At 42.6% G+C, this 24,663-nt stretch overlaps 1 protein-coding gene across 1 annotated transcript; it reads left to right on the top strand.

Moving 5' to 3' along the window:
- On the top strand, positions 1–23,894 carry LOC142563935 (uncharacterized). Its single transcript, XM_075674669.1, has 8 exons — positions 1–52; positions 2,670–2,883; positions 10,470–10,535; positions 14,671–14,805; positions 15,966–16,082; positions 17,686–17,819; positions 19,538–19,616; positions 22,701–23,894. The coding sequence occupies exons 1-8, from the start codon at positions 33–35 to the stop codon at positions 22,764–22,766; spliced, it is 831 nt and encodes a 276-aa protein (XP_075530784.1). The 5' UTR covers positions 1–32; the 3' UTR covers positions 22,767–23,894.
- Positions 23,895–24,663: the final 769 nt, after the last annotated feature.

A 24,663-nucleotide genomic window follows, 5' to 3' on the forward strand; every position in this document is an offset into this window, starting at 1 on the left:
TCGGCACAGTTGCTCGCTCAGCTTGCTGCAAGATGGCTGAGAGCACCGGAAGGTTCGTTCCATGATTTGAAATGTCTTTCGTTGACAAATGTTGTGTTTATTATGAAGGGATAGCTGGCACGGATTATGAAATAGCATGAGTTAATTTTACATGCACTGCTTATGCAATTCGTCTGGTAGGTTTCAGCGGAAAAAAGAACTTCGGCAAATTTGTTTGAAGCTGCGTTTAGTAATTATTCATATTGCGTCTCCTACGGATTGCGTTTGTTGTGAAACTGTTGAAACAATTAATGGCCGCCGCTTTATGGGTTATTTCAAATGCGTCCTGCAAACACACAAGTCGTTGTCATGGCTACGCACACGTTCAATATTCTAAGGAATCGGCAGATCGTGAACATAAAGGATAAAGTGAAATATCGAAACTGCAGAAATGCTAAAATACCATAACATTGTACACTATGTTATAATTGTGTGTTGTGGTATAGAAACTCGGTTAATAACATTTTTGTTATTTATGTGTCCACACAAATATGTTGAGTAACTTAAAATTGGAAGCGCTGAAATCGGCGGTGCGCATTCATATACATTTTCTGTGTTGGGTCTAGCTATCTTGTTCTTAAAAACGGACACATTCACTAACGTGGTCTGTGATAAACGTCAAAATGTGATTCAATAGCTTTTGATTTAGCTTAATTGCCATCTTCCGCATTTTTTTCCTCATTCTAAAATTAATCATGTTGAGATGTCGGTAAAGTGAAGCAAAATATCACTTATACGGCACGATCGTTGTAGTTTTGCACATATTTACCCGGAAGGTTTGTGTAACGCGGTATAACGTTGTACTTTGAGGTAACACGAATTACTGACCTAACAACACAGTGTATAAAAACTAGGCAAATGTGACTATTAGTCTGGCCCCAAACTTACCTTTATTTAGCTACCTGCTCAGCTATGGCATTCTTAAAAATGTCGACCGTGATCAGCAGCAGATGTCTTAGTGACAAAACCGGCACGCTTCGCCGTTGTCTTAGAACACTTGGGGGTCGCATTCTCACCGATGCGGAAATTATGTACTTTGTTTAGGCAAGCTCTTATTTTTTTCGGCATAGAGGTGCTTCTCAAGAACACACATTGACCTTGTGAATGCATGTACAAGATAACCATCCTTGCCCATTAACCGGTAGGTCAGCATTACTGTTGACCAACTGTATCTCGCTTAGTTGTGGAAAAATTTCCATATTTTATTTGGCACGTATTCAGGCAATATGAAGAATAAACAAAGCAATAAAAAGTTCTTGGCCAAGTTTTTTGTATTTGGTTGGTAAAGGGAATTATGCATGTGCCTGAGAAGTTGGCCCAATGGGATCATGGGTGATAAGCGCTAATTTTTTTTATTAGGCAAGCAGCTTAAAGGAATGATAGGCTGTCTAAAGATCAAAAATCAAGTAAACGAGACAGAATATTAAAGCGGGGCATCAAAACAGTCAGAACGTGCTAAAGCATAGTTCACGAAAAGTGTCCTTTAGCAAATTGTGCGTCACAACTTAAAATTTGCACACCAAGCAATGCGAGATCACGTACATTCTCCGAAGAATAAAAGTTAAGAGCAGTTTTTTTTACAGCAATACTTGTCACTTGCCTACTCCCGGTGTATGCTGGTGTCTGCCGAAGAAATATCAAGTGCTTTGTCAGTTGATAAAATATATTTTTAAATATTTAGAGTGCTCCGAGGGGATTCTAACCCATGTCCCGCAGAGCTGAAGTATGGGGTTTTACTTCTCAAACCGTCGCTATTTCTTTTTTTCTTGCATTGCATTTACTGTATCTAGTGTAACATTATCTACGAGAACTGCACAGGCACTAGCCAACACATCACACATCAGTGGTCTGAAAACTACGTAGAAATCACCGTGTTTCGTGTTATTGACACTATTTTAGGCACGAAACTACTACAAGAAAACTGGTAGTAGTTTTATGTGTGAAAAGGTGCGCTCTCGCTAAGCGGGCGCTAGAAAAGAAAAGCACTGTGCCCGCATTGAGTCGTCCAGCCGCTCCGCTGTAGCTGCTGCGACTTGCTGACGCTACATTCTACAGGTTAACTCTGAACCATCACCGAGGGGAAATATCGGAAACGAAGCCAGCGATGAGCATAGAAAAGAGGATGAAGAAATAGTCCGTGCCTTTATACACTTAACCACGTGCGATTGCCACTTCCACAACAAATGAAGTTTTATTCCCGACCAGAGAACGACAGACAAGCGAAAGAATTAGTGTGGTCAAAACGCATTAGAAGAGGGTGTTGACTTCCGCAGGTAAAGCCTTGATCCTTCATTTGTGTCTTTCTTTCTTGAAGTAAGACATGGAAGTCGGCTATGTTAGACGAATGCTCGCTCTTTTGTAAAGCTTGCTTTTCTCGTTCAAGCAGGAATGGCCAATGGCATTCAAGGCATACCTGCCACACTGAGCTCTTGCAAGCTGCATTCCGTTAACTTGAATAAAAGGCGAAAGACTCCGCGCTTCTTGAATGGTGCTTTAGTTCAAGATGTCACAAGTATCACTTAAGCTTTCACATACAAGTACCATCGAAAAATTTTGCTTGCTTTCATGAAAACCGATTTGCGCCAATTTAGTATATGCCAAAATCGTAGCACAATTTTTGTATTTTACAGCAACTTCATGATGGTAGGAATATCAGGAGGAAAACGTATTCCATGCGAAATCTTTCAAAAGGACAAGAGGAATCTTCCGCTCTGTGAAAACTGTGGCTTTTATACGCAAACATGGGCTACCCTAAAATGCAAACACAAGCTGTGTGAAGAATGCTTCAACTCGAGCATCGATTACATCTGCAAACAGGACCATTGCAGGACAACCAAAGACCAGGTACTGCACGTAGTTTTTCTTTTTCCAACAGCCCTCGGAAGCAAATATCTGCTCTGATTTTGCGTATTCTAAGGGTAGCTGGCATCATGCAACCGACCATACATGCAGTCGTCCTAGGCTCATGACCAATAATAGCACTTTATGGTTGGTTACTCATCTTTTTCAATAATTTCAATAAGTTTAACACTATATATATATATATATATATATATATATATATATATATATACATATATGAGCACTATATTATTCTCATACCTAAGAAATACTGCAGGTTGTATAACTTCACATTTATACTAGAATTATTTTGTGAGGGTATATCTCAGTATCATATGGTGCAATTTAGCGTTCTTTTACGAGTGGGAAACTGCAATACTTGTTAGCAACGAGCATGTAAAGTCCATAAAATTGTGTTTTTTGAGCAATATAGTAATTTATGAACCAGCCTTTGGTCATATTATTCATGTATGTGTCAACGTATTTGTTGTTAGAATATTGCAAAAAATATTTCCTTATTTTGGGGAAGGTGAATTTGACTATATTTTATGAAGACACAGATTTCATTGCGCAAATAGGTTACATAGTCGTTCTTAACGTAAGCTGATTCCACACGATGCAACGAAATGTATGAACAATGAACTGTGGCGAGTTTTCCCTGGCGCTCTTTGGTCATACTTGGCCCTTGCGCCACAAAATGCTATGTTCATCATCGTCTGGCGAGTTCGTTTTTTTTGAGGAATCTCGACTTGATGATCAGGCTTCCGAGGTAAGGCCCATTGTGAATTCCAAATTACTTTTGTGCACTTCTTTTTGTTTTATTTGCTTAACACTGAAGCATCAGTATTGAGGTTGTTGACACTGTAATCACTCATTTGCATTCGATGAGGTGGAATGAGAGATAGTGCACTGGCATAAAGAATGTGATGACAAGTAATCAAGAAGCATGCCGACTAGGCGCGGGAACAAAATGTGATAACCGGAAAATGGGGAACTGCCAACATCCTCCGAACGATACTGTGCACGGAGTTTTCGTTGAAAATGTTTTATCGTGGCCTGCGACGTCCCACCAAGAGCCAGGACGCAGGAAAAAGCCCATAATATTGGAACATCCTAATTCATGCGTAGCCTATATGATACATAAGAGATTGCCTACACACTCTTATCGTATCTGTGGTGTATGTCACACAAAGTGCCAGGACATTGCAACAACCACAGAATAATCAGATAGCATGCGAAGCCTATGATGTATAATATTTCGCCTAGTTATTCATTTTTCAACATCTGCGACGCTCTTTTTTTGGGGGACTCGTACGGGTTTCCTTTATTGGTAAGTGGCACCGTCCGGTGTAGGACAAACTTTTCTTTCACCTTATAACTGTGACGTCAGATAAAGCATAGGGAAAACGCAATAATGACATAGTATTTTATTGTCCCGCATAACCGATGGAACAGGATTTTTCCTTGTTCTTTCTATACTATTTGGGACTGTGACTTTACAGGAAGCGCCGCGAATGAACCGTGTTATGGCCAATGCATCATATATGCTACGCCGAGTTTGCTGCCTAAATATGCTGATTACAGTGAGGGAAAACTAACAAAAAGCCCATAATTGCATTTTTAATGTGCTGGAGTAAATTTTCGACCGCAGATAGTACAACAAACCATTTGGTAATTGATTAGTACAGTAATGAAGTTGTAACTGAAAAAGAAATTCTTTGTGTTTCTAGTGATGTACTCTGCATAGGCAGAAATAAATGTCAAGAATTTGTTTCAATTTTCCTTAACGGTAAACTTTGTGTGGACGTTAGAGGGATAACGTATGCATACAGAAATTCGCCTTGATTGGGAGAACTCTTTTATCGACAGATCAAGTCATTGGTGAACCAATTATTGTTTGAATGACGTCCACGTGAGAATGACACAGTGTTGTTCCGTTGTATGTGTTTGATACGAACACGACATCTGTTGTTTCCACTTCCCAATATGCACAAACGGAACACGGAAACGCTGGCCCAAGAACTTACAATGCTGCCCCTACCTTAGCAGACTGCCTGACAAAAAATAGAAATAATAAGATGGTCCGTGGTTTGAAACTTAGATGTATATTTTATTACAATTCCAAGTGACATTGAGATAGTGCGATGTTTTGCAAGTTTTTGAGGATAACGCTCTGAAATACAACGTTCCAAGTTACTTTTAAGGCAAGAAGAGGGAGTTCCACATCCGAAATACAGGATGTGCGTCTCTACTGTCAAAGATGTCCAAACCCAATGCCGTTCAACTATATGGCAGTAAGAAACTTTCAATCGTAGCCGTAACGCATGTCGCGAATCCTTGTATCATAAAACGACTTGAGGAAAAGCAAAGTGTGCTATGACGGAGACTTTACTATCAGCGGGGTGACTCCATATCAATGACTTAGCTAGCAATATATCAGACAAGGCGGAGAAATGCGAAAGTGCGCAATAAATCATCTAGACGTTATCCAAACTTCAAGTAAGTCAGATAAGGACATTCTGCAAAAATTGGCTGTTGGAAAACGCACTGGGCAATTTCTTCTAATTTCACTTGATATTCGCCTTGTATTCGGTTACACTGGGACCTTTCATTCAGTCATAATGTCCTACAAAGATGTCACGTTCGCAAACTGTAGTTCGTGGATTTGATGGAACAGTCCCGTTTGCAATGTAGATCGGTAGATACGTGCCACCTGGTGTAGAGAGGGGCAGAATAATGATGCGGAAAAATGTTCGGTAATCGCATCACAGCTTTAAAGGAGACGTTTGTAACCTATACACTCAAACAGTCTGAACTACCCTTGGTAGCTTTATGAGATGCACATTACTCTACAGAACATTTCGACCGTAAAACTTCATAATGACCAACTTCAGACATGTCTTGTGGCGATGAGACTTCATATGTATATCATTATTTAATACTCAAGTTTATCATGCGCACGCGCATTCTTGTAGAAGATACTCTAAGAATCTGTTTGTGGAAGGCGAAATGTTCCCGTAACTGTGCTGCAGATTCAGGTCATATGCGTGAGACCTTTGTGTTCCGCCGTGCCATCCCTGCCTTCCTGTATTCCTCTCTCTCCAGCTCTCTCTGATGTTATGTGCACTTCTTCTTAACGGAACACTCATGAAATGCACTAAATTAGCTTAAACTGATAAAGTACTAAAATTCGTATTCGTTCACTTAACAGGGACAGGTTGTTTATTAGAAGAGAAAATAAGTAGCTAAATTTCAGATTTTTAGATTTCGCACCAGAACGCCAAAGGCGGTATGTCAGGATAACGTCACACATTTCAGTGCTTTTTTACTTTGCGTTTACGCCATTGTGACGCAATAAAACTTGCTTGGTTGAGCCTTTCTCTCCTTTCAATAGGATGTAGTGCATTTCTGAATAATTGAGCCCAAGTCGAGTTCCTGTATATGCTACCAAGTGTAACAGTGTGCGAAGGTCCGCCACCTTCCGACTTATTGCTGACATTGCTGCGTTCGCCTATCTTAATACGTTCGTAAATTTACATTTATGCACACGTAAAACAGTTTTTAACTGTGACTGTCCTGTGGGAAAGATTATGCCGCGCCGGGCTGCTTGATTCTTTAAATTGAGTGATTTTCTGGACGAAAACTGTGATCCGTATATAGCGCACATTTAGAAGCTTTTTGATGTAAGCAGGTTATCTGGCGTTTCATTCAGCGGGATATAACCGACATGTGCTTCAAATGTATCTTCAAGAAGGCGCAAAGAACATTATGCTACTCGTGATTTAACGTGATTCTAGCAACACCCTCTATTCCACGTCAAAATGCACAGTTAGTAGCTTGGTTGCAAAACTAGGGCTAATTGCAAGCACTTCCTTCCAAAATTACTAGCTGTGAACGATGAAAATTTGCTGCTGCAGTTTAGAATGCAGCGCTGAACACTTTAGCTTCATACAATGCTGATAAACATATCTCTCAAATGGATGCAAGCAGCGAAATTATGTGATATGTCGCGTCCGTTTTGCAATAAAGTGAAATAGTGGTGTTTTACGTAGTTGAAGGCTCAAGAGCAACTGGCGTCCTTGAAGAAGCCCCAGGGCTGTACACCGAAATCCCGGTACACGAAAGTTCTTGCATTACTGCTCGATCTGAAGGCAGGTTTTGCCGTGTGCACTATTTCCTTTCATATTTTATTCCACACAGCACACAGATAATGCCAAATCAATTTTCTCTATTGCTCCACAACAGCAGAATGCCACCACACTGCGGAATCAACAGTGGAATTGACAGCCTAGCTTAGGAAATAGTTCGGAAACTACTGAGAAAACTAAATGCAGCAAAAGAAAAACGGCAGAGCGCTAGCAGAAGTTAACGCTTGTTTAGCGGCTTGCCACGAAGTGAAACATTCCCGCTCGTCGTTTCATTTCCCACAGCACACAGGCGCCATAAAATACCTGTCATTGCAGCATAAGAATATTTGCAAGAAGGTCATTACAATGGCGGGTTCTTGTGTTACAGGTTTTGTGCCTGAAGCTTTAAAACATACAACCTAATGGCATTTCCTAGCAAACAGGAACTAACTTCCCATTGTTTAGTATAGTTACCTCACCCCTCATATTCTTGCAACTTTAAGACTTGACTGGTCGCGGTCAATCCACAAAAGCCATCGCAGTTGACTTTGTATGGCAGACCGTGCTGACTGATACATAGTAAAATGCAAGGCAAATATATAACCTGCTAGGGAAGCTTCCATAGAAGCTCGTAAATTTAAAACATGGCGGTTCAGCGGCTGTTCATGGAGCTTAGCGCCATCTGTGTTATGAGGAAACACTTCCGACTGAATAAAGAATAATGTGACGCAATATCCGTTAAAAATCATAAGTGACGTAATATTGTTGCGATAAGCACGAAATTTGTTTTGGTGGCCTGCCATTAGAGCTGTGTATTCAAATGCACCGCCATTCGAGCTGATTAGCGTTTCGAGCTTCCAATGGGGAAAGCGACGCAGCGGAAGGCCAGCCGTAAGGGTGCCGAAATCGCACCCTTGCCCAGAACATATTTTCTTTGGAGGCCGACGAAATCTCTAGGTGTAGAGTGCTGGTCCCATCGTCGGACGCCAAGCCCATCGGCCGGCGCAGCCACACGAAAATAGCTTAAGTAAACAATTATCTGGAGGTCGTGACTCATTACTTTTGAATGAACAGGATAAGGAACGGTGAAAAAACAAGCGCCATCAAATTCGGACACACGTCGAGAAGCAAAGCAGCGCAACCTGAGAGGGGGGCGCATTGAACATGTGCACTTTACAAGCGCGCATTTCTGCACACTTCAAGGGCGCTATAACGTAAAACTATTCCAACCTTTTCCATTCCGATTCTGCAATCAGCCCTCCGCGAAAGGTCAAATATATTTTGGACCACTCCCATTTGACCTGTCTCTCCACTTGGTCTGTCGTCAGGAAAACCGTCGTAGCTCCCCGTCTGATATGACGTGTACACATTGATTATGCCTGATTTGACCGAACAAAAGAACAATAATTATTTCTGATTCGACGCCTTTTCACCATTAATCGGCTATTGGTCAAGAGTTGTCGGGCTGCACCCACTTTACCTGCCTGTCACGCGACGTCACAAAACCGCGACAACTCATCGCGTCAAGGTGACGTGTGCGCGTTAAAGTCGAATAATTATGCCGAACAAAAGTGAATTTTCTTCTGAATAGCCGCAGGCTACCCCTGTCCAAAAGAAATAAAAGATGGCTGCCGTCGATTGCTCAGGCACTGGCTACTCGCACCTGCCGGAGAGCATAGGTTTATTTGCGTGTAATAAAGCTTTTTCGTAGCCGTGTAAGGTTATCGAGAACTTTCGGCACGTTACGACATCGTTCTGCCGGCTCTTCTTTGCTGAGGATCCATTTTAGCGTCATTCTTAAGCTTCCGTTGCATGCCGCCGCGATTGTCGACGAGCCACCGCAAGCTAAGTAAGGGAAAGCGGACCAATTGCGCCGGTACCACCCTCTTCACCCGGTTATCGATTTTCAGTGCAGTGGCTCAGCCCCATCGTATCCCTCTCCACTTGAGCGTGCTCCTCGCCTCTTGTGAGCCAATTAGATACGACAAGTCACGCAGTGTAGGCAACTTTATTCGTTTTTTGAAGCAAACAAAAGTGACCTCCTATGAACAGAGCTTTTGGTTGGTCTCTTCAGACAACCCTGCAGGTGCTGCGTCGGCGGTCACGCAAATTCGACGTCAGGAGATTGGAATAAAAACATATTGGAATATTTTTACATTATAGGGACCCATGAGCTGCACTGCATTGCAATGATAGCAGCATCAACGCCCCTCCCCCTCTTATGGGGGGCAGGGGCGCTGAAGAAAGTTACTGGTAACGATAAAGTAAATTACAGCTGTGTGTTGTTTACTCGCCAGGCGTATATAAACTTGATTAGAAATATTATTTTCATTGAATTAATCAAGCTGTGTGTCGTTTTCAATATTCACGCTATTTCCTTTCCCACTGTTCGTTTCCTCCTCACATAGTCGCGCTTCGATCGCTGATCGCATAACCATCCGTGCCGATGTCGGTGGCCATTTGGTCTGAACAGCTTTCTGTCCTAAGCTTCGCGACCTATTCACATTGAACTTAGTAAAATGCCTGGACGCTTTCACTATAATTAGCGTAATAGGGTGCATTGCCAGTGGCGTAGCAACAGGGGGGGCCGTGGGCCCCGGGTGCGCGGGGCCAATAGGGGGGGGGGAGTGTTGTCATATACGTCTGAAGACACCCGAAAATTTTCGATATCTTCGCCTTCCTCGACCACGCCCGGGGGGAGGGGGGTGGAAGAAGAGCTAAGGGCCCCGGGTGCCAGACGACCTAGCTACGCCACTGTGCATTGCAGTATGTCATACTGTGAACTCAAGTACAGGCACAACACAGGAGGACGCTAGGCTACTCACCAAAACATCAAATGCAGTTCGCAAGAAAGCTGCGTAGGTGACAAACGACGCTGCCCAAACCTAGTGCTCAAACTGTGCTGCAGTGATGGCAGTAGCGCCGGCATCGGCGAGACGAGATGGAAGGACGGCGTTGCGCGCAACCTGTAAGGTCGGCTACTTCTCAAAATTTTGAAGTTCTGCATGGCTGCGCTCGGTCAGTGGCATATGAGCATCGTGCGCAGAAGAGACGCGCAATTCTGGATTCCTTTGGGAGCCATGTAGAGTAACCCTGGGCTCAAGTAGCCACAGCTAAAATAGATGACATCGCGTCGAGCTGGTGCAGGAACATCAAGATGGTGACGTTACCCAACTTTTTTTAAAAACTTGATGACGACGATTTCTATCTGCATCTCCGTCAAAGCTGGTCGGCGACAATAGCGGCAACAAGCATATAAAGCGTGTTTCCAAATGTAATGAAGCATTTTTTTCTCGCTTATCTAGCGTCTTCCCACGGTGAAAGTGGCTATGTCGTTGCGTGGAAAGATAATTTATTGAAACGTACCGCTCTACCTAATTTTCTTTTCATTTACCTTTCGAGTATTAATACAGTGTACCGAGCACTTAATTTCATTCTGCGCTTATTGCCCACTGATTGCAGGAACATATCAGGTCTGAGCATCCGGAATTGTTTGAAAACGCTGACGAACCGCTTAAGCAGTATCAGGTGAGTGTTGCTCCCAAGAATGACCGCAACAATTTCAATAAAATAGCTCCCTATGGGTGTTACCCTATAGAAAGTTAGTCACTCTGTATACATTTTCTCTACACTCCCGATACATTGTTTCGCATTCTTGTACAGTTCGATGCACTGTCAAAAGGAATACATGAGTGCAGAGCACGTGCAAATTTTCCCTCTTTTAATTGAACACCCATATTGCAGCAAATGAATCAATTAATGAAGCTAACAGCATTGTGGAAACTAGCACACTGCATCGACACTGATTCAGGCGTCAATTGAAGCTGAAGCGCAAATAACGTGGGAGCCACCCATTAGAGTATTTCCTTTAGGAGGATGGTTTAGCTAGGGGCTGACAGCGATGCCGCTTATAAAAATAAATCTAAAACACAGAAATGTTTTCATGAGACAAGCCATGGTGCGATCTCAACAATTGGTGGCATTTGAGAACAAAAGTTAATTTTAGGGCTGTAGGAAGCATAGTTTTGACTTATCTATCTCCTGCAGTTTTTTTAAAATCTGAGCCAAAAACAGGAAACTTCAATAAAAAGAGAAAACGAGCTTTAGAAATTTCTAAATGTGCACTTAAAAAATTGGCAGTGGCTTAGCGCAGGCTATGCTAGGATATACGTAGCGTAAACGTACGGTTATCACCCAGTTTCATAGCATGTTCAGTGAAGCGACGAGTCTTAGGATCGTCTGTGACACTCTCTTGATCCTGCCGCTGTTGTTGGGAGGCCATGGCGCGGCGTTGAGCTTCTTGGCGACGTCTTTTCGCTAGGCGTTCTTCGCGCTGCTCCGGTGTCTCGACCGCATGTTTTGCCTTGGCACGCTCGTCCTTTCGACGCTCGACGGCCAACTGCCAAGCGACAACCTCGGGGTCGGAAGAATTTTGGTTTTCCAGTCTTTTGCGCCGACTGGCAGCGGCTCGACCCTCCTTAACCTTTATGTCAAGCGCGCTGCATCAACAGTCTCTCCCGCGCATATATACGCACGGTGCGCCCTCTTCGCTCATGCGGTGTGCCGCGCGGCACCGCAATCGTAAATGTAGCACTGGACGCGCACGGCGCCGGCCCGTCTTTGAGGACTGTGACGTCACACCTCTGGAATGCGCCACAGTCGGCGGTGGCGATGAGCGCGCGCTCGCTGCGGCCGCGGCAGCGGCGAGGGCGACGCATCTGCGCCTCTCGTGACGTCACGCTGCTCTCGCGCATGCGCAGTATGGCAGGCGCAGAAGCACGTGAAGCTCGGCTCCAACCCGCGTAGTGTAGCTTTACGCTACAAAATCCGATATGGACGTTTTGTAGGCTGCATGCGTTAGAGCATCGAAAGCGGAGTTTTTAGTTGCTGAATTTGCAGCTTACTGGAAATCGTTAGAATTTTTACAGAATTCTGCAAAAGTCTCACTAACACTAGTTCAATTATATTCTAGAGTGGTGTATTGTACATGCATTTTGTCCGCTCTAGAGGTATTCGCAAGTTCAGTGTACAGAATCGTCATGTCATTTTCCATTGCTGTGTAACGGAGTTGGAAATGCGATAGTTTCGGTTTTGAAATATGGCAATCTTTAACATTTTCGATAAAACCATTACCACCCTAAATCACAATTCAGCTTGCGACAATCGTTAGACTTTAACATTTATGTTTAAATGCAACAAGCCTCATCAAGTTTTTCGCAGTGGTTCCAGAGAAGAACGATTTCAAAACGATTTTTCTATTCGCGTGCATTTGGATAGGAGCCTCCGAATCAAAGCTTCCTCGTAACATGCGACTGTGTTGTGCTGCGTTAAAAAAGATTACCCTCCGGAGTTCATTTTTTCCACAAATAGCATTTGCAATCTGTGTTGCACGTATTTCCTTTCTTTAAGGACGCGTTCAAATTAATAGACTACTTTAGCTTCGCGTGATACGTGATCCGTCAGGCCCACCGCGCATGCGTGCTTTATATTCACTGGCTACCGCGGTAGCTTACCGCGATTGCATAACAACATGGCAGCGCCCAGACGAATTTCGGCCACCGTCCTTCATCAGAATTTTCCTTTTCTACTTGCTCTCAGGCGCGACCCCAATAAATAATTGGTAAAATCAACCACCGTTTAGTCTAATCTCACGCAGAGTGCAAAACATTAGGAATGCTTTGTTTTCATTACTCAGATAAGGTTTACGTTTTGAAGCTCCTAGACTTAAGGCGATGGCATCAAGGGCTTTAGTTTGCAGCGAGCAGATGGCACCATATGAATAGCGCTGGTGATGCGCTTTCGATGGGGAAATTTCAGTTGTAATTCCTCACAGCATCAATAATTTGACATTGTGGTTCACCACGGTAAGCCATGACGTTATGCTAAAACACTGGTCTCGTGCGGTTCCGCGGAGAGGTGGCGCATGCCCAGGAGCAGTAAAGTGCCACGTGGCAGGGTAACGTGTCACGTATGCTAGATAGCTACAGCAATCTATTTTCAGGTGACGAACGAGTTGCGCATATTCGTGAGGCAAAAAAGTATCTCCTGACCAGAAAGTGTAGCGCATATTGCGCAAAAAGATGGGAAGTTCACACGATATAGCTGATGATTACTGTTTTCGGACAAGATAAGCACCGACGAATTTTATGGTGTTTTTTCTAAGAGTGTAGACTTGCGAATGTTTATGTACTAATTGCAGAGATTTCGCATGGACGAACCTGGTTAAGAGGCCTTTTTTCTTTGGACGATCGCAGTTGGCCTGCTTACACACTTTGCTGTGGCCTGTCAGTAGAAAAGGAGACATAGCTGATAAAGTTGTTATTCTGACCTGTACACATTTTTATAGACACCCCACAAAATATAATATGACAGCCACTGTTACACAACAGCAGCAGTATGCCTCCCAAAATACTGAGAGTGAAAAAATTGAAATTGTAGCCAGAGCGACTGTCCAGTTGGCTACTGCGCAGTGAGAGAGCAGAAAGGAAGAAAAATACAGAAACAGAATGAGAAATACACGAGATGAAATGCAGGGGAGGTTATCCAGACCCACGTACGCGTTGTTACCTGGTCATAGGCAAGTGAATGTGTCCAATAAACACCATAGGCTGTGATGGATGCTTGTGCGCACGCAAAAAAAAAAGTATAAGTAGGTTACATGAAACTGGAAGGACCGTATCAAAAGGGAAATGTCATCAGTGACCGGAATACTAGAAACACTTTGCGTTATGGAAACAGTCTCCCTGTTTCCACGAGTAAAATCTATATTTTTTAAAGTCGTAACTATGAAATAGAATTGCAAGTGAAGGGCTAAATACAAGGATCGAACAAAGTTATCACACATGCGTACGCCTATAGCACCGGTCCTTTGTACTGATTTTCACGCTTCAGTTGCAGTACCTCGTCTCAACAATGCTGACTTTCTACCATTCTCAAGATTATAAAAGGTTAACTATGTTTCGCAGCAGTAGTGAACTAGGACATTTAAAAGAACATTACCAGAAGTGAAATTTCGTATAATCCCAGAACAGGAATTTCAATTCCTGCCGACAATAATAAAAGAGGTTAGACCAACAGACAAACTGAAGACTAACGAAGATTACGGAAAGGTAAACCTTGTTGCAATCCACTTCAAGTTCAGTGAGTTTGTGTTAGCCAAGTTTTTTCGGTCATATACAATCACGCAATAATACTAAGGCAACTTATCCTCAAAGGCGAGTTCTATGTTCAAAAAACTGGCTTTTCAAATAAGCACTCTGTGTAAAGTGTGAGAAATACTTCACGAACGCATAAAGTAAAAGCCTGTCATCAACACCCTTGGATAATGCGCAGACACGATTTCTTTATAATAGGTTGGCCTGATGCGATGACTACAGTGTTGCGAAGGCCAAAACGTTTACGTCGCATAGTTCACAGAATGTTAGGCTTACAGCTGGTTTTGTTATTGATATCAAGCTAGTTGCATGAGAGAAAGCATACCGCACGGAGTTTCCTTAAGGTGCCTTAGTTTACGAGGTCATAAACGAGATCATTTAATGTCGGCGTAGTGAAATGTGATGTTGAAGATGACACTTCCGCAAATTTTGGAAACTTGATTAGTTAGAAAAATTGGCAACCTATTCCTTTTTTTTATTTCTTCTTTGTCCCTGCTTTCATAAATCAGAGAGAAGTGAACGACACCGGGAAAGACTCCTTTAAGAACGATGGAAAAACAAGGCAACGAGGTGTCGAAGATATGCAAAACATGGTGCCATCACCAAGACATGCGTGCATAGACGCACAATGCGACACTGAAATGGTACGAACATTCTTGAATTTACAAAATCGCAGCCGCCGCCACAAACAGCAACAGGGTGGCGATTCTAGAGGTATCTTTACCACAACAAATAGTCGCCTTACCGTAGGCGAGGTGCAGTTTAACAATTTCTTCAAAAGAAATTTGCTAGTATCTCGGTCCCCAAGAGATTTCATTAGCTGTGAGAATTACCAGGGTAGTAATAACGCCACACTGTTCTCACATGCCTATCCACTGTGTAGGCTGCAGCCGCAGTCCAGCCGTACGGAAACGCCCTCTCTGAACATCGACTGTGGGTTCCAATCTTCTTGGTGTACTGCTTCCTTCCATACCATCCTACGGTGCTTGATTCTGAATGCGGCTATTAAATTTTTTTGTTTATGTTCCTCTGCAAAAATTCCGCCATCTTAAAGTGAAGATTTCATTACGTGGTCAGCGAAAACACCGATCATCTGCAATGGTTTACATAAAGGTAATGGTTTTCCTGTAACGATTCCAACGCTACCTTAGAGAATAATTTCATAGCGACGCATATGTTTTCATGCGAACAAGGGATACCGTATGCCTAAATTTATTCAGATATGTGTCAAACTTATCTGTGCGTACATCTGTTATAATCATTTCTCCTTGGAGTATAGCATGTCCATCCATCTCTTATAACTGACTCTCCCTACAGTAGCTCCTGAAACAGCATACCAGGCCTCTCGATAGGCTAACGTACCCATATAACATTCCTATTCTCTGTTTTCTCTCTACATACAACTGTCTCCTCACCATTCTTCCCTCAGGAAACATCGAACATCGCCTTCGTGCACGTGACATCACTTCGTGGGCTTGTGCAGTGGTGTGGAAAGAGCTGGTGTTTGTATTCCGGCTTAGCTTGGGAACAGTGAAGTGAACAAGCATAAATATTGCGTGACATTGAAGTTGTGACCAGCTGGGTGCACAAACATAAACATTACTTGAGGCTACACATCGCGTGAGATGAAAAAAGAGAAATGTACGCACCATAAAAGTTTCGCTTCGCATATGTTCCCAAATTTGCGTTATATCTGCATAATTGTTTTCTTTGCTTCAATGACTAATCATAGATAAGCGTAACTCGCATACTTCGATGTCCTTTCTGGGATACTTCAGGTGTTTGTAGCCAACTTTCGTTGCAGATGACTGACGACGACTCGTCAGACTCCCTTCCAGGTGCTCCTGATCAGACAAAGCTAGACCATGAGATCGGGACCTGTAAACACTGCAACACCCCGCTGGAAAAGAAAGCGATCGAAGTAAGAAATAATCTTGCATTTCAAAGGGAATGAGTTCCTTCGGCTCTTTCCCTTCCTTCGCGGTTGGTGGCCTAAGTTCTTTCGCCGATGGAATAAAGAGGGTGCGGCGCCGTAGGGAGGAGGAGAGGGCTGCTGCGGAGGCGGAGTCAACGTATGGAAATGAGGTTACAAGGGTAGAGGGAATGGCGCCTCGGTGTCCGCACGTCACTGGTTCGTCGGAGAGGCGCTGACGTTACGCTAGAGGGCGGAGATTACGCCAGAGGTTGTGAGTCGAAGAGGCGGCTTCCTAGTGTGCTGCTGCGGCGAGTACGAGTGCAAAGGAACAGAAATAGGAAATACGACGCGAGGCTTGCTGTCAATGGAAGCCCGCCGTGACCACCGCGCGACGAAAATGTACATTGCCGGAGTGACACGAAGTTGAGTAATAGCGTGCAGACACCATGACTACCGGAGAAGGAGAAAAAGTGCTGTGCCAACAACTTTCACAGATAATTCAGTGGATTTAGGGATTAACGCTTGCATTGGAAATCCTGTATTTGACTGTTTCTGGTGATTTCTTTTGTCGATAGTAAAATTTTGCGGTCTACAGTACCCGTACTTTTTATTGCACATAAAACTCACAATGCGCTTACGGAAAGGACCAACAAAACACACAACTATGGTGCTTCGCGCGCACAAGAAAACATTGACAGATCCCCCTCGAAGACCGCGAACACTCGCTTTCACAGCACTGGGGGGTCAACGCTGGCCACGGACACCGATTGCCTTGAGCTGTCTCTCACTTCAACGCATGTGCCACATTTGAGATTACGCGATTACCTACAACACTACGCATGCGGAAAGACAGCGCATGTGACGAGACCAGCCACCTGAGGTCGCCCAATCTTTGCACCACCAAGATGCGACACGTGACCCGCCTGTGCGTTCAGCGGCGTAGACAGCCATGCTCCGCCACAACCGCGATCAAAGAGGAAACGCGCTCACTAGCAATGGCTCCGTGGTCAATAGACCTACCCCCTGCACCGACGCAGGTTTTCCTCTTGTTCTTCTATCGCCTTTTATTGCGTTTACCCCTCTCCCCAGCACAGGGTAGCCAGCCGGTACTTACACTGGCTAACATCCCTATCTTTCCTCCCCTTTGTCTCCTCCTCCTCTTGACAGCGTGTTCAGCAGTAAAGCCGTCGCGACTTTTCGTCTATTAGTTTCGCCCAGTGAGCTCAATATCTTTCTTTTACTTCGTCAATGGTGACACTATTTAACTTCGAAATTTAAACTTGCCCTTAACATGTGAAAATTGGTGGTCACTCTTTCAAACAACCATTCGTTGAGGTTAATGTTCACAATTACTAGATAATGATTAAAGACAATTGCCTTTATTGTTACCTGACACGCTATGGTGCACTTTCAAGAGCAGAGGAACAACATTCGATATTGTGCTGTGTCTGCTGACAGAAGCAGCAACTTATTTGACCAGCCGGTCAAATAAGTTGCTACATCGTTAGCTACATCGGATGTAGATAACGTGGATGTAGCAATATTAACTAAGGGAGTAAGAAATACAACAGCGGTGAATGGTTTCTACAGATGTCCCTTGAAATTGCAGGAGCACGAGACAACGTGCCTGTACTGTAGTATGACTCGCCCGAATTGTAAAGAAAAAATGGCAGCCAAAGATTTGGACGTTCACACGAAGACGCTGTGCCCCGCAAAAGAAAAAAAGACAACAGGCAAGCTCAGGTGAGCGATCTGTTTTCTTAAGCAAAATCATGCATTATAGAACTTCCTTATCTCATCAGCAATTAATTTCCTTTTCGCGTGGCATCACGAAGCTGGATGTGTCTATATCTAATGAGAGCTAAAGCGGCCAAGAGGTGACAGTATTTGTCGATCAGTTTCTAATGCAAAATAAATAAATAAATAAGTAAGTAAATAAATAAATAAATAAATCAAAAATAAATAAATAAATAAATCTGTCAATCAAAAACTTCATTAGGCATCTACGGAACATGTTCCTACTAGTCCACTTGGGCTGATAGCAAAGAGTCTAGGATCCGAAGTAGTACAGTATTACATGTGCATGTAAGAAGCACAGAAAAAGAATAATAATATGTTAGGATAGGTACCTTCTAATAGTTCACCAGAAGACACGTGAATATTTGTAAAGCTATACAGGTAACTATACTTATTGTTCGCGTTCAACTGGAGAAGTTAACGCATGTACATTTTGTCTTTCTCTCGATCAGATTTGTTGAAGCTTAAAACAAAGGATCCCAGCGTTTCTTTGAAATAGGAATCGCATCTTTATTGTGCGCCTCTACTAGGCCCCTTCTAGTGTGTGTCGCACGCCCCACGCCCCTCCATTCCACGCACATTATAGTTTTGAACCAATGACATTCATTTAGCGCTGTTGTGGCGTTGTCCTCTTAATATAAGCGGTATACCTGTGCCCGCCTTGCAGCAGTCTACCTATCAATGAAAATGTTAGCTTTGCCCACCATTTGGTTACTTTCGCTTTCACAAGCTGCAGAAGTTTAATGCCCATAGCACGGGAAAATACCAAAATATATTGCACACAAGAAAAAAGACACTTCTATCACAGCTTTTGATTACATGACGAAAAAAAGACGGGCCCGCGTGAGACCCCACTGTTCACTTTGGCAGCAGGGGAATCACAGAAAATTCTTATGCACTAGCGATGACTGCAATACCAAAATAAGTATCACCGTTTTTGGGGCTATGAAGCCTACTGAAAATGTTAACGTGCTCTGGATAAACTCCGGTGTAAATAACTTCGATCCATGGTAATAGGCAAAATGTTTTGTCTCACGAACAGTTTGTCGTAAATCTCATGCTCACCGCTGTCATCATCTGAGCATGCGCACCCGTGAGGTTACGCGATCTCGGAAACCAAGGTCGGTGCGTCCGACTTCCTGTGCATTGGCACTACAACCATGGGCCTTCAGGGGGTGTCCAAATACAGGCGCCAGCGATGGGTGGATTTGAGTGCAAGAGACCGATCTCAAAGGCTTCGATTTTGCCGACTGCATGAACCGGAAGCGATTTCGGGAGCTGGAAGTCATGGCGGTCATGCTTTGGATGGGTAGTCGCCCAGTGCAGAAAAGACCGCTGGTTTTACAGTTTCATGAAAAACGTTATTTGAAGTGGGAAGCGCGTATGGATATAATCAAACTGCGCGTGAGTTTTTCACGAAAGCTAGTTTGATACACAGGTCCTGCAGTGAAATGGCGCATGCGAAATACCAATACTTAGTGAACGATTACAACAGTGATAACGCCGTTTTGTCAATTCAGGGACACATTTGTTGTAGTTGTCTTGTTCTGTGTAAACCTTCAAAAGGGAAGTTTTCGAGAGAGGGGCCCAAAAAGCAACAATAAATAGGCAATAATGGCGATAAAAGTCATAATAACATCTCTGCTCTTCTAATATATTTATAGAATACAGACAAAAAGCGATGACAGCAATGAAAGGAAGAAATTGATGGCTGACGTCCAGGAACTGAAAGAAAGAATTCACGTAAGTTCAAAACGACACTTAAGGAAAATAACATTCTGAGTCATATAGATAGATTATTTGCCAAAAGTCGATCATCGTTTTTTCGGCAAATATATGAACTTGCTGCGTAGAAAATTGTGACCGACGGTCCTTTTGCTGCTCGGGAATTTGAATTTCCCGCGCCAATGCAGACAAGTTGACGTAATCCTCACATCACCTCATTCTGACACTCTATCTCACGTCCTCGTCTGGTGTATGGTGAGAAAGAGGTGTGCTGCCTGGATTTTTTTATTCGTCATTTTCTTGCTATGCAAAAGAGCTGTTCACGCTCTTTACACAATGACAACAGAATAACAATTTTCTTATTAGAAATTGGGATTTTCAATTAAGCTCGATTTATTAAGTTTATTGCAGTGTTCCAAGGCCACTTTGCAGCTGATATATTCGTGTTAGGGAGCCAGGGGGAATGTTTCTTAATTTATTTGCGTGTCATGTGTTTCTTTCCACAATAGTGTTACCTCAGTGATACAGGCCATCAGTACACAACATTATCCACGAAAGGCAATCAGTCAGCAGACCCAACGAACCACAGCAAACGAGATAGAAACGCAAGCCTGACTCAATTTCAGCTAAAGAAATATCGCTGCTCGGGATTTCGACTAGGCAATATAAATACCTTGTTAAGAACACCAACCGCATAAGTTCACATTTACCTTTAGTTATTGTTGAGCGAGCTTTTATGACCATCATATTTTATTGTGAACGTTCATACGATTCCCTTTCGTGTGTCCTAATTAGGTGAACCGCTTCACTGACCAGCACTACCACACAATCAGCCACGTAAAACAGCCTGTGATTTCCTTAAACAATTTATTGACTGATTAACGCGTTACAAAGTTTAGGAACAGTGCTGAAATGAGCCTTGACTTACCATTGTGCCAATATTTTTGAGTGAGAATTGCAGCATTTGTACCTAGCAAAGAAAAAAAATAAACATTGCCCCTTAGAACTTCTAATTTAGGTTTTACTTTATTTGATTCTGTCACGCTTGTTCCTTGTTGTGGACTCTGAAAAATGTGTTTACGGGCTAACAAAGCAGTTGTGCGCAAATGACGCCTCAAGAATCACATAAACATCACAGGCGTTTATATTGTAGGGTACAATATATAAGTATACTCACGTTAACTTTAGTGTTTCTGGCTAGTTCAGTCAGTTTACTTGAGGGAATAATCAATGACGATTTTAGGCTTTCTTGAAGCAAGCCAAGGACATTTTGACATATTTGTTTTCGTCAATTACGGAGAGTCAGATTGAGTAGTGTCTGAAATCGCATTCGCAATGATCCCGGGATAGAAAGCCAGTTTAATTTGATGATCATAATCTTAGGCTTTAGCTTAGAGTCGACCAACACTTATTACACCACAGCGGCATTACAGTGTCACCCTCATTTCATGCCAGACATGAACTATTAACCAAAGGTTCAACAGGTATGTTGAGCTGGGGCCTAACTACTATGCCACCTATACATATACACGAAAAACACATAAATACTTTCCTGAGGTGGCCACCGGACCGATTTTAATAACATTTGTTGCATTCGAGAGATAAATTAGATTATAGGGCCTGTTAGATTTTTGATGAAAGGACACACGAAGTTCAGAGATTCGTAGCTGTGCACCAAAACCACATATCGCAGTTCTATAAGCTCCATTCTTAAGACCACCAAAAGCGGACAAATTCGATTTGTCATTTTATACCTTACGTGAATTTGTTAAATTGTTTACGAGGGTTTTGAAAGCGTCCTTCTCATATATTAGTGGTCTGCTTGAGAGTCATGTATAATACATTAACTTTCTCTGAGTTAGATGTATTATTGCATGCAGTTTACAGAACTGTAATATTGTTTTTCGTTGGTGAATTAGACAGTTCTGAATTTGAGAATTTTGTGTTCTGGAAATTTGCAATATTCAACAATCTGAAAAAAAAATTGATGACATAAATCTCATATTAGTTCAGGACAGTCACCATAGTTTATTTTTTTTGTAATAAGTGGAACAAGTGTCATCAATTTTGGCGCTGTGGTTGCGCTAAAGCACCATTTCTCTTTGCTATCTATTTAGACAGGAACCCCCGGGTTAAAGCTTCCTCTTAAGACAAGAAAACCTAAATTTATTGTAGAAAGAAGTGTGCTTTTCTAGCTTCCTGTTGGTTCAGCACAGCATTGGTGGTTGAGTTCTAACCTATTGTTCTAAGCCGAAAAAGATAAATGAACTGATGATAAATAAATAAATAAGTAAATAAATAAATAATTAAACCACATAAAATGAAAGCATCAATTTTGTAGCTGAATGCGTGCCCACATTATTTTTTTAATCCTTAGCCTTTTCCTATAGCATTTGTGTGGTGCTTTCCACATAACTGCAGAACAATTTCTGTAGAACGAGGTTAACTGTTTTCGGCTTACGGCTTTGTTTCTTATTCCTTTGATTGTCCCTAGTATGCCGGCCAAAATACAGACTTAGCCGTCTTATTTTGAAAGTGGTTTACCTGCAGAGGAGATGCCATTGGCTAGGGCGTTGCTGAGCTCGGGGTCCCCCTCTCCCCCCCCCCCCGTCTGCGGTGGCCGCATTTCGATGGGCGGATTGTAAAAAAAAGAAAAAAAAAGCTTTCGTGCACTTATAATCATATGCACGCAACTGGTGAAGCATTATTACGAGGTCCTGCACTACGGCGTGCCTCATAATCCTACTGTCGTTTTGGTACGTAAATCCCGGTGCTTGGACGTAAGAGCTTGAAAAGAGGCAACGCTGGATGTTTTTGAGCTCGTTGCATTGACATATCCGAATGTACTTGCCGCTTAGACTTCAAGCACTGTAAAACGGTGGCAGCACTTGTATAGTGAAAGCAATAATGACAACAACTGGCAAACAGAGGGTTGTCGGCGGCAAGGTTGAAGAGGTATCGCGTACGACATATCTTGTTTGAGCATTTGTGATTTGTCGCATTATTTTTTACGGAAGGAGCAGTTTCGTGAGGAGAGTATAAGTCAATAAGAGTAATGTACATTTGTTTATTTGCTGACAAAAGCGTTTTTATTTATTGCAGGCACTAGAAGAAACGATGAATCGAATACAACCACCATTGCTGAAGATTATCGAAAGGCTTTCCTGAGAACGATAACAATTCGCCTGGGAAATATTACTTTTCTAGTTTACGGAATTGTTTTCAGCGTTTGGGGTCGATTGGCTAGCTAACAGTGCACCGTGAATAACTACACTAGATTATTTTGCAGAAATCTGTCTAAATAGTAGGGGAGATGGTTTCTTATGCATTCAAAGAAGCTGCGTTACCTCTTGAGGAAATAACACTAATCTGTTTTAAAGCAGCCGATGCAATAGCTTTCTACAACCAATTCGCGTTTACTACAACTGCATGCGTTCAATCACAGGAAGTCAACAATGGAAATGAGAATCCTGTAGTATTCTCTCTTGTTGCAAGCATCCAAAACAGCGTTACATTAATAACAAGGCTGACAATATTTCAGCGCCGTACTCCCAAATTACTCTCATGAATAGCAACGATAAGCCCTGATCATATAAAAATGATAGAAACAATGGACACTCCATGAATGTGTAATGAAATATCCTGCCGTGTGTTGGCTAACGTTAAACATCAATACGCCTTGTCGTAGTTATTCAAGTCTTTTGAATTTTTTGCGCTCATTATACCCCGGCGATGTAATCACCAGAAGAACCGCACAATAATGGCGCTTTTCATGTTTTAAATACTCATATGCTCCACAAACCTCGTATCTAAAAATGTCACATGAACATGATGTTTTCCATATTAGCACCGGTATTTCTAAAAAAATATGAAGGAATTATTGTATGGAAAAATATGGGGATATACGGGTTTACTTACTAGGGTTTTTTTCCGAAATCGAATGCAAGGGGCAGCACATTATATATGCAGTCGATCAAACCGATATACCACATAAAAACATGACATCGAAAATTCCGTACGATCATTTGGGTTTCTGTCTAAAACCCACATACTCCCAAAACTATAGACGAAGGTCAGCTCAATAAGCTCAATAACAATGCAATCGTTTCAATCAATCACAAAATCACTGGACATCGAAGTTATGGGGTATCGAATTAAGCTCATCACTGTCTTGGATCCAAGAAGAAGAAACGCCTCCTTCCACGAGGGAGCCTGGGCTCACGAGTCCGCGTGGCCAGAGTCTCGGCTGAAAATAAATATTGTTCGTGGTGATTTAAGCCTGGCTCCTCGCCAGTATACCGTATGCCACGTTAACTTACTTACAACTTACAAGGTTTTGTTGAAATCATATAGAAGGGACATTATGTCTCCATTGAATAATGTTTGTGTTACCACCAGTCGTGGGGAAAGTTGACACCCGTACCATGGATAAGTTTATGAATATCATTTTGGCATCACGCCCCCGCTGAAAACATGGTAGTTCCAATGGTTCTATTTGTCGACACGTTCTGTTACACGGGTAAACCGACAAATCATGGCACCGGCTCAGCGAAACATCCACCATGGTGAGATTATCACAGCTTGCAGCAAAAAAAAAGCGCTTGAACAGAAAGGCACCTAAAACGCCACGACGTGGATCTATCTAGGGCTCAACAATTTAACAAAATGCGACAAGATTTTAATCCTTACAGGAACCCACACCTTGCCCGGTTTATGCTCACATGTGACAATAAGTAATCAGGCGCATCTGCGCACATCATTGGGCGATACCCCATCGTTATAAACACGCTTTAGCTCGAAGGCAACTGCAATTTTATTATTAAAATACATGGAAAATGGAGAAATGTTTTGAACAGACAATCACTTGACCCCCTTGTCTGAAATTTGTTGGATTTGAGAGAAACAGCTATGGCATAGTTACTTTAAAATATAAACATTATTTCAGGACTTAAAAGTTTTCAGGAAAATTCCTGGAAATTGGCACAATCTAAAAAATTGAAACAGGGAGTTCGAAAATCCGCAACTACGCGTGAAAGGCAGGTATGTAATAAAACAAATGAGCGAA

Source organism: Dermacentor variabilis, chromosome 11 (assembly GCF_050947875.1).
Source record: "Dermacentor variabilis isolate Ectoservices chromosome 11, ASM5094787v1, whole genome shotgun sequence".
NCBI lineage: Eukaryota > Metazoa > Arthropoda > Arachnida > Ixodida > Ixodidae > Dermacentor > Dermacentor variabilis.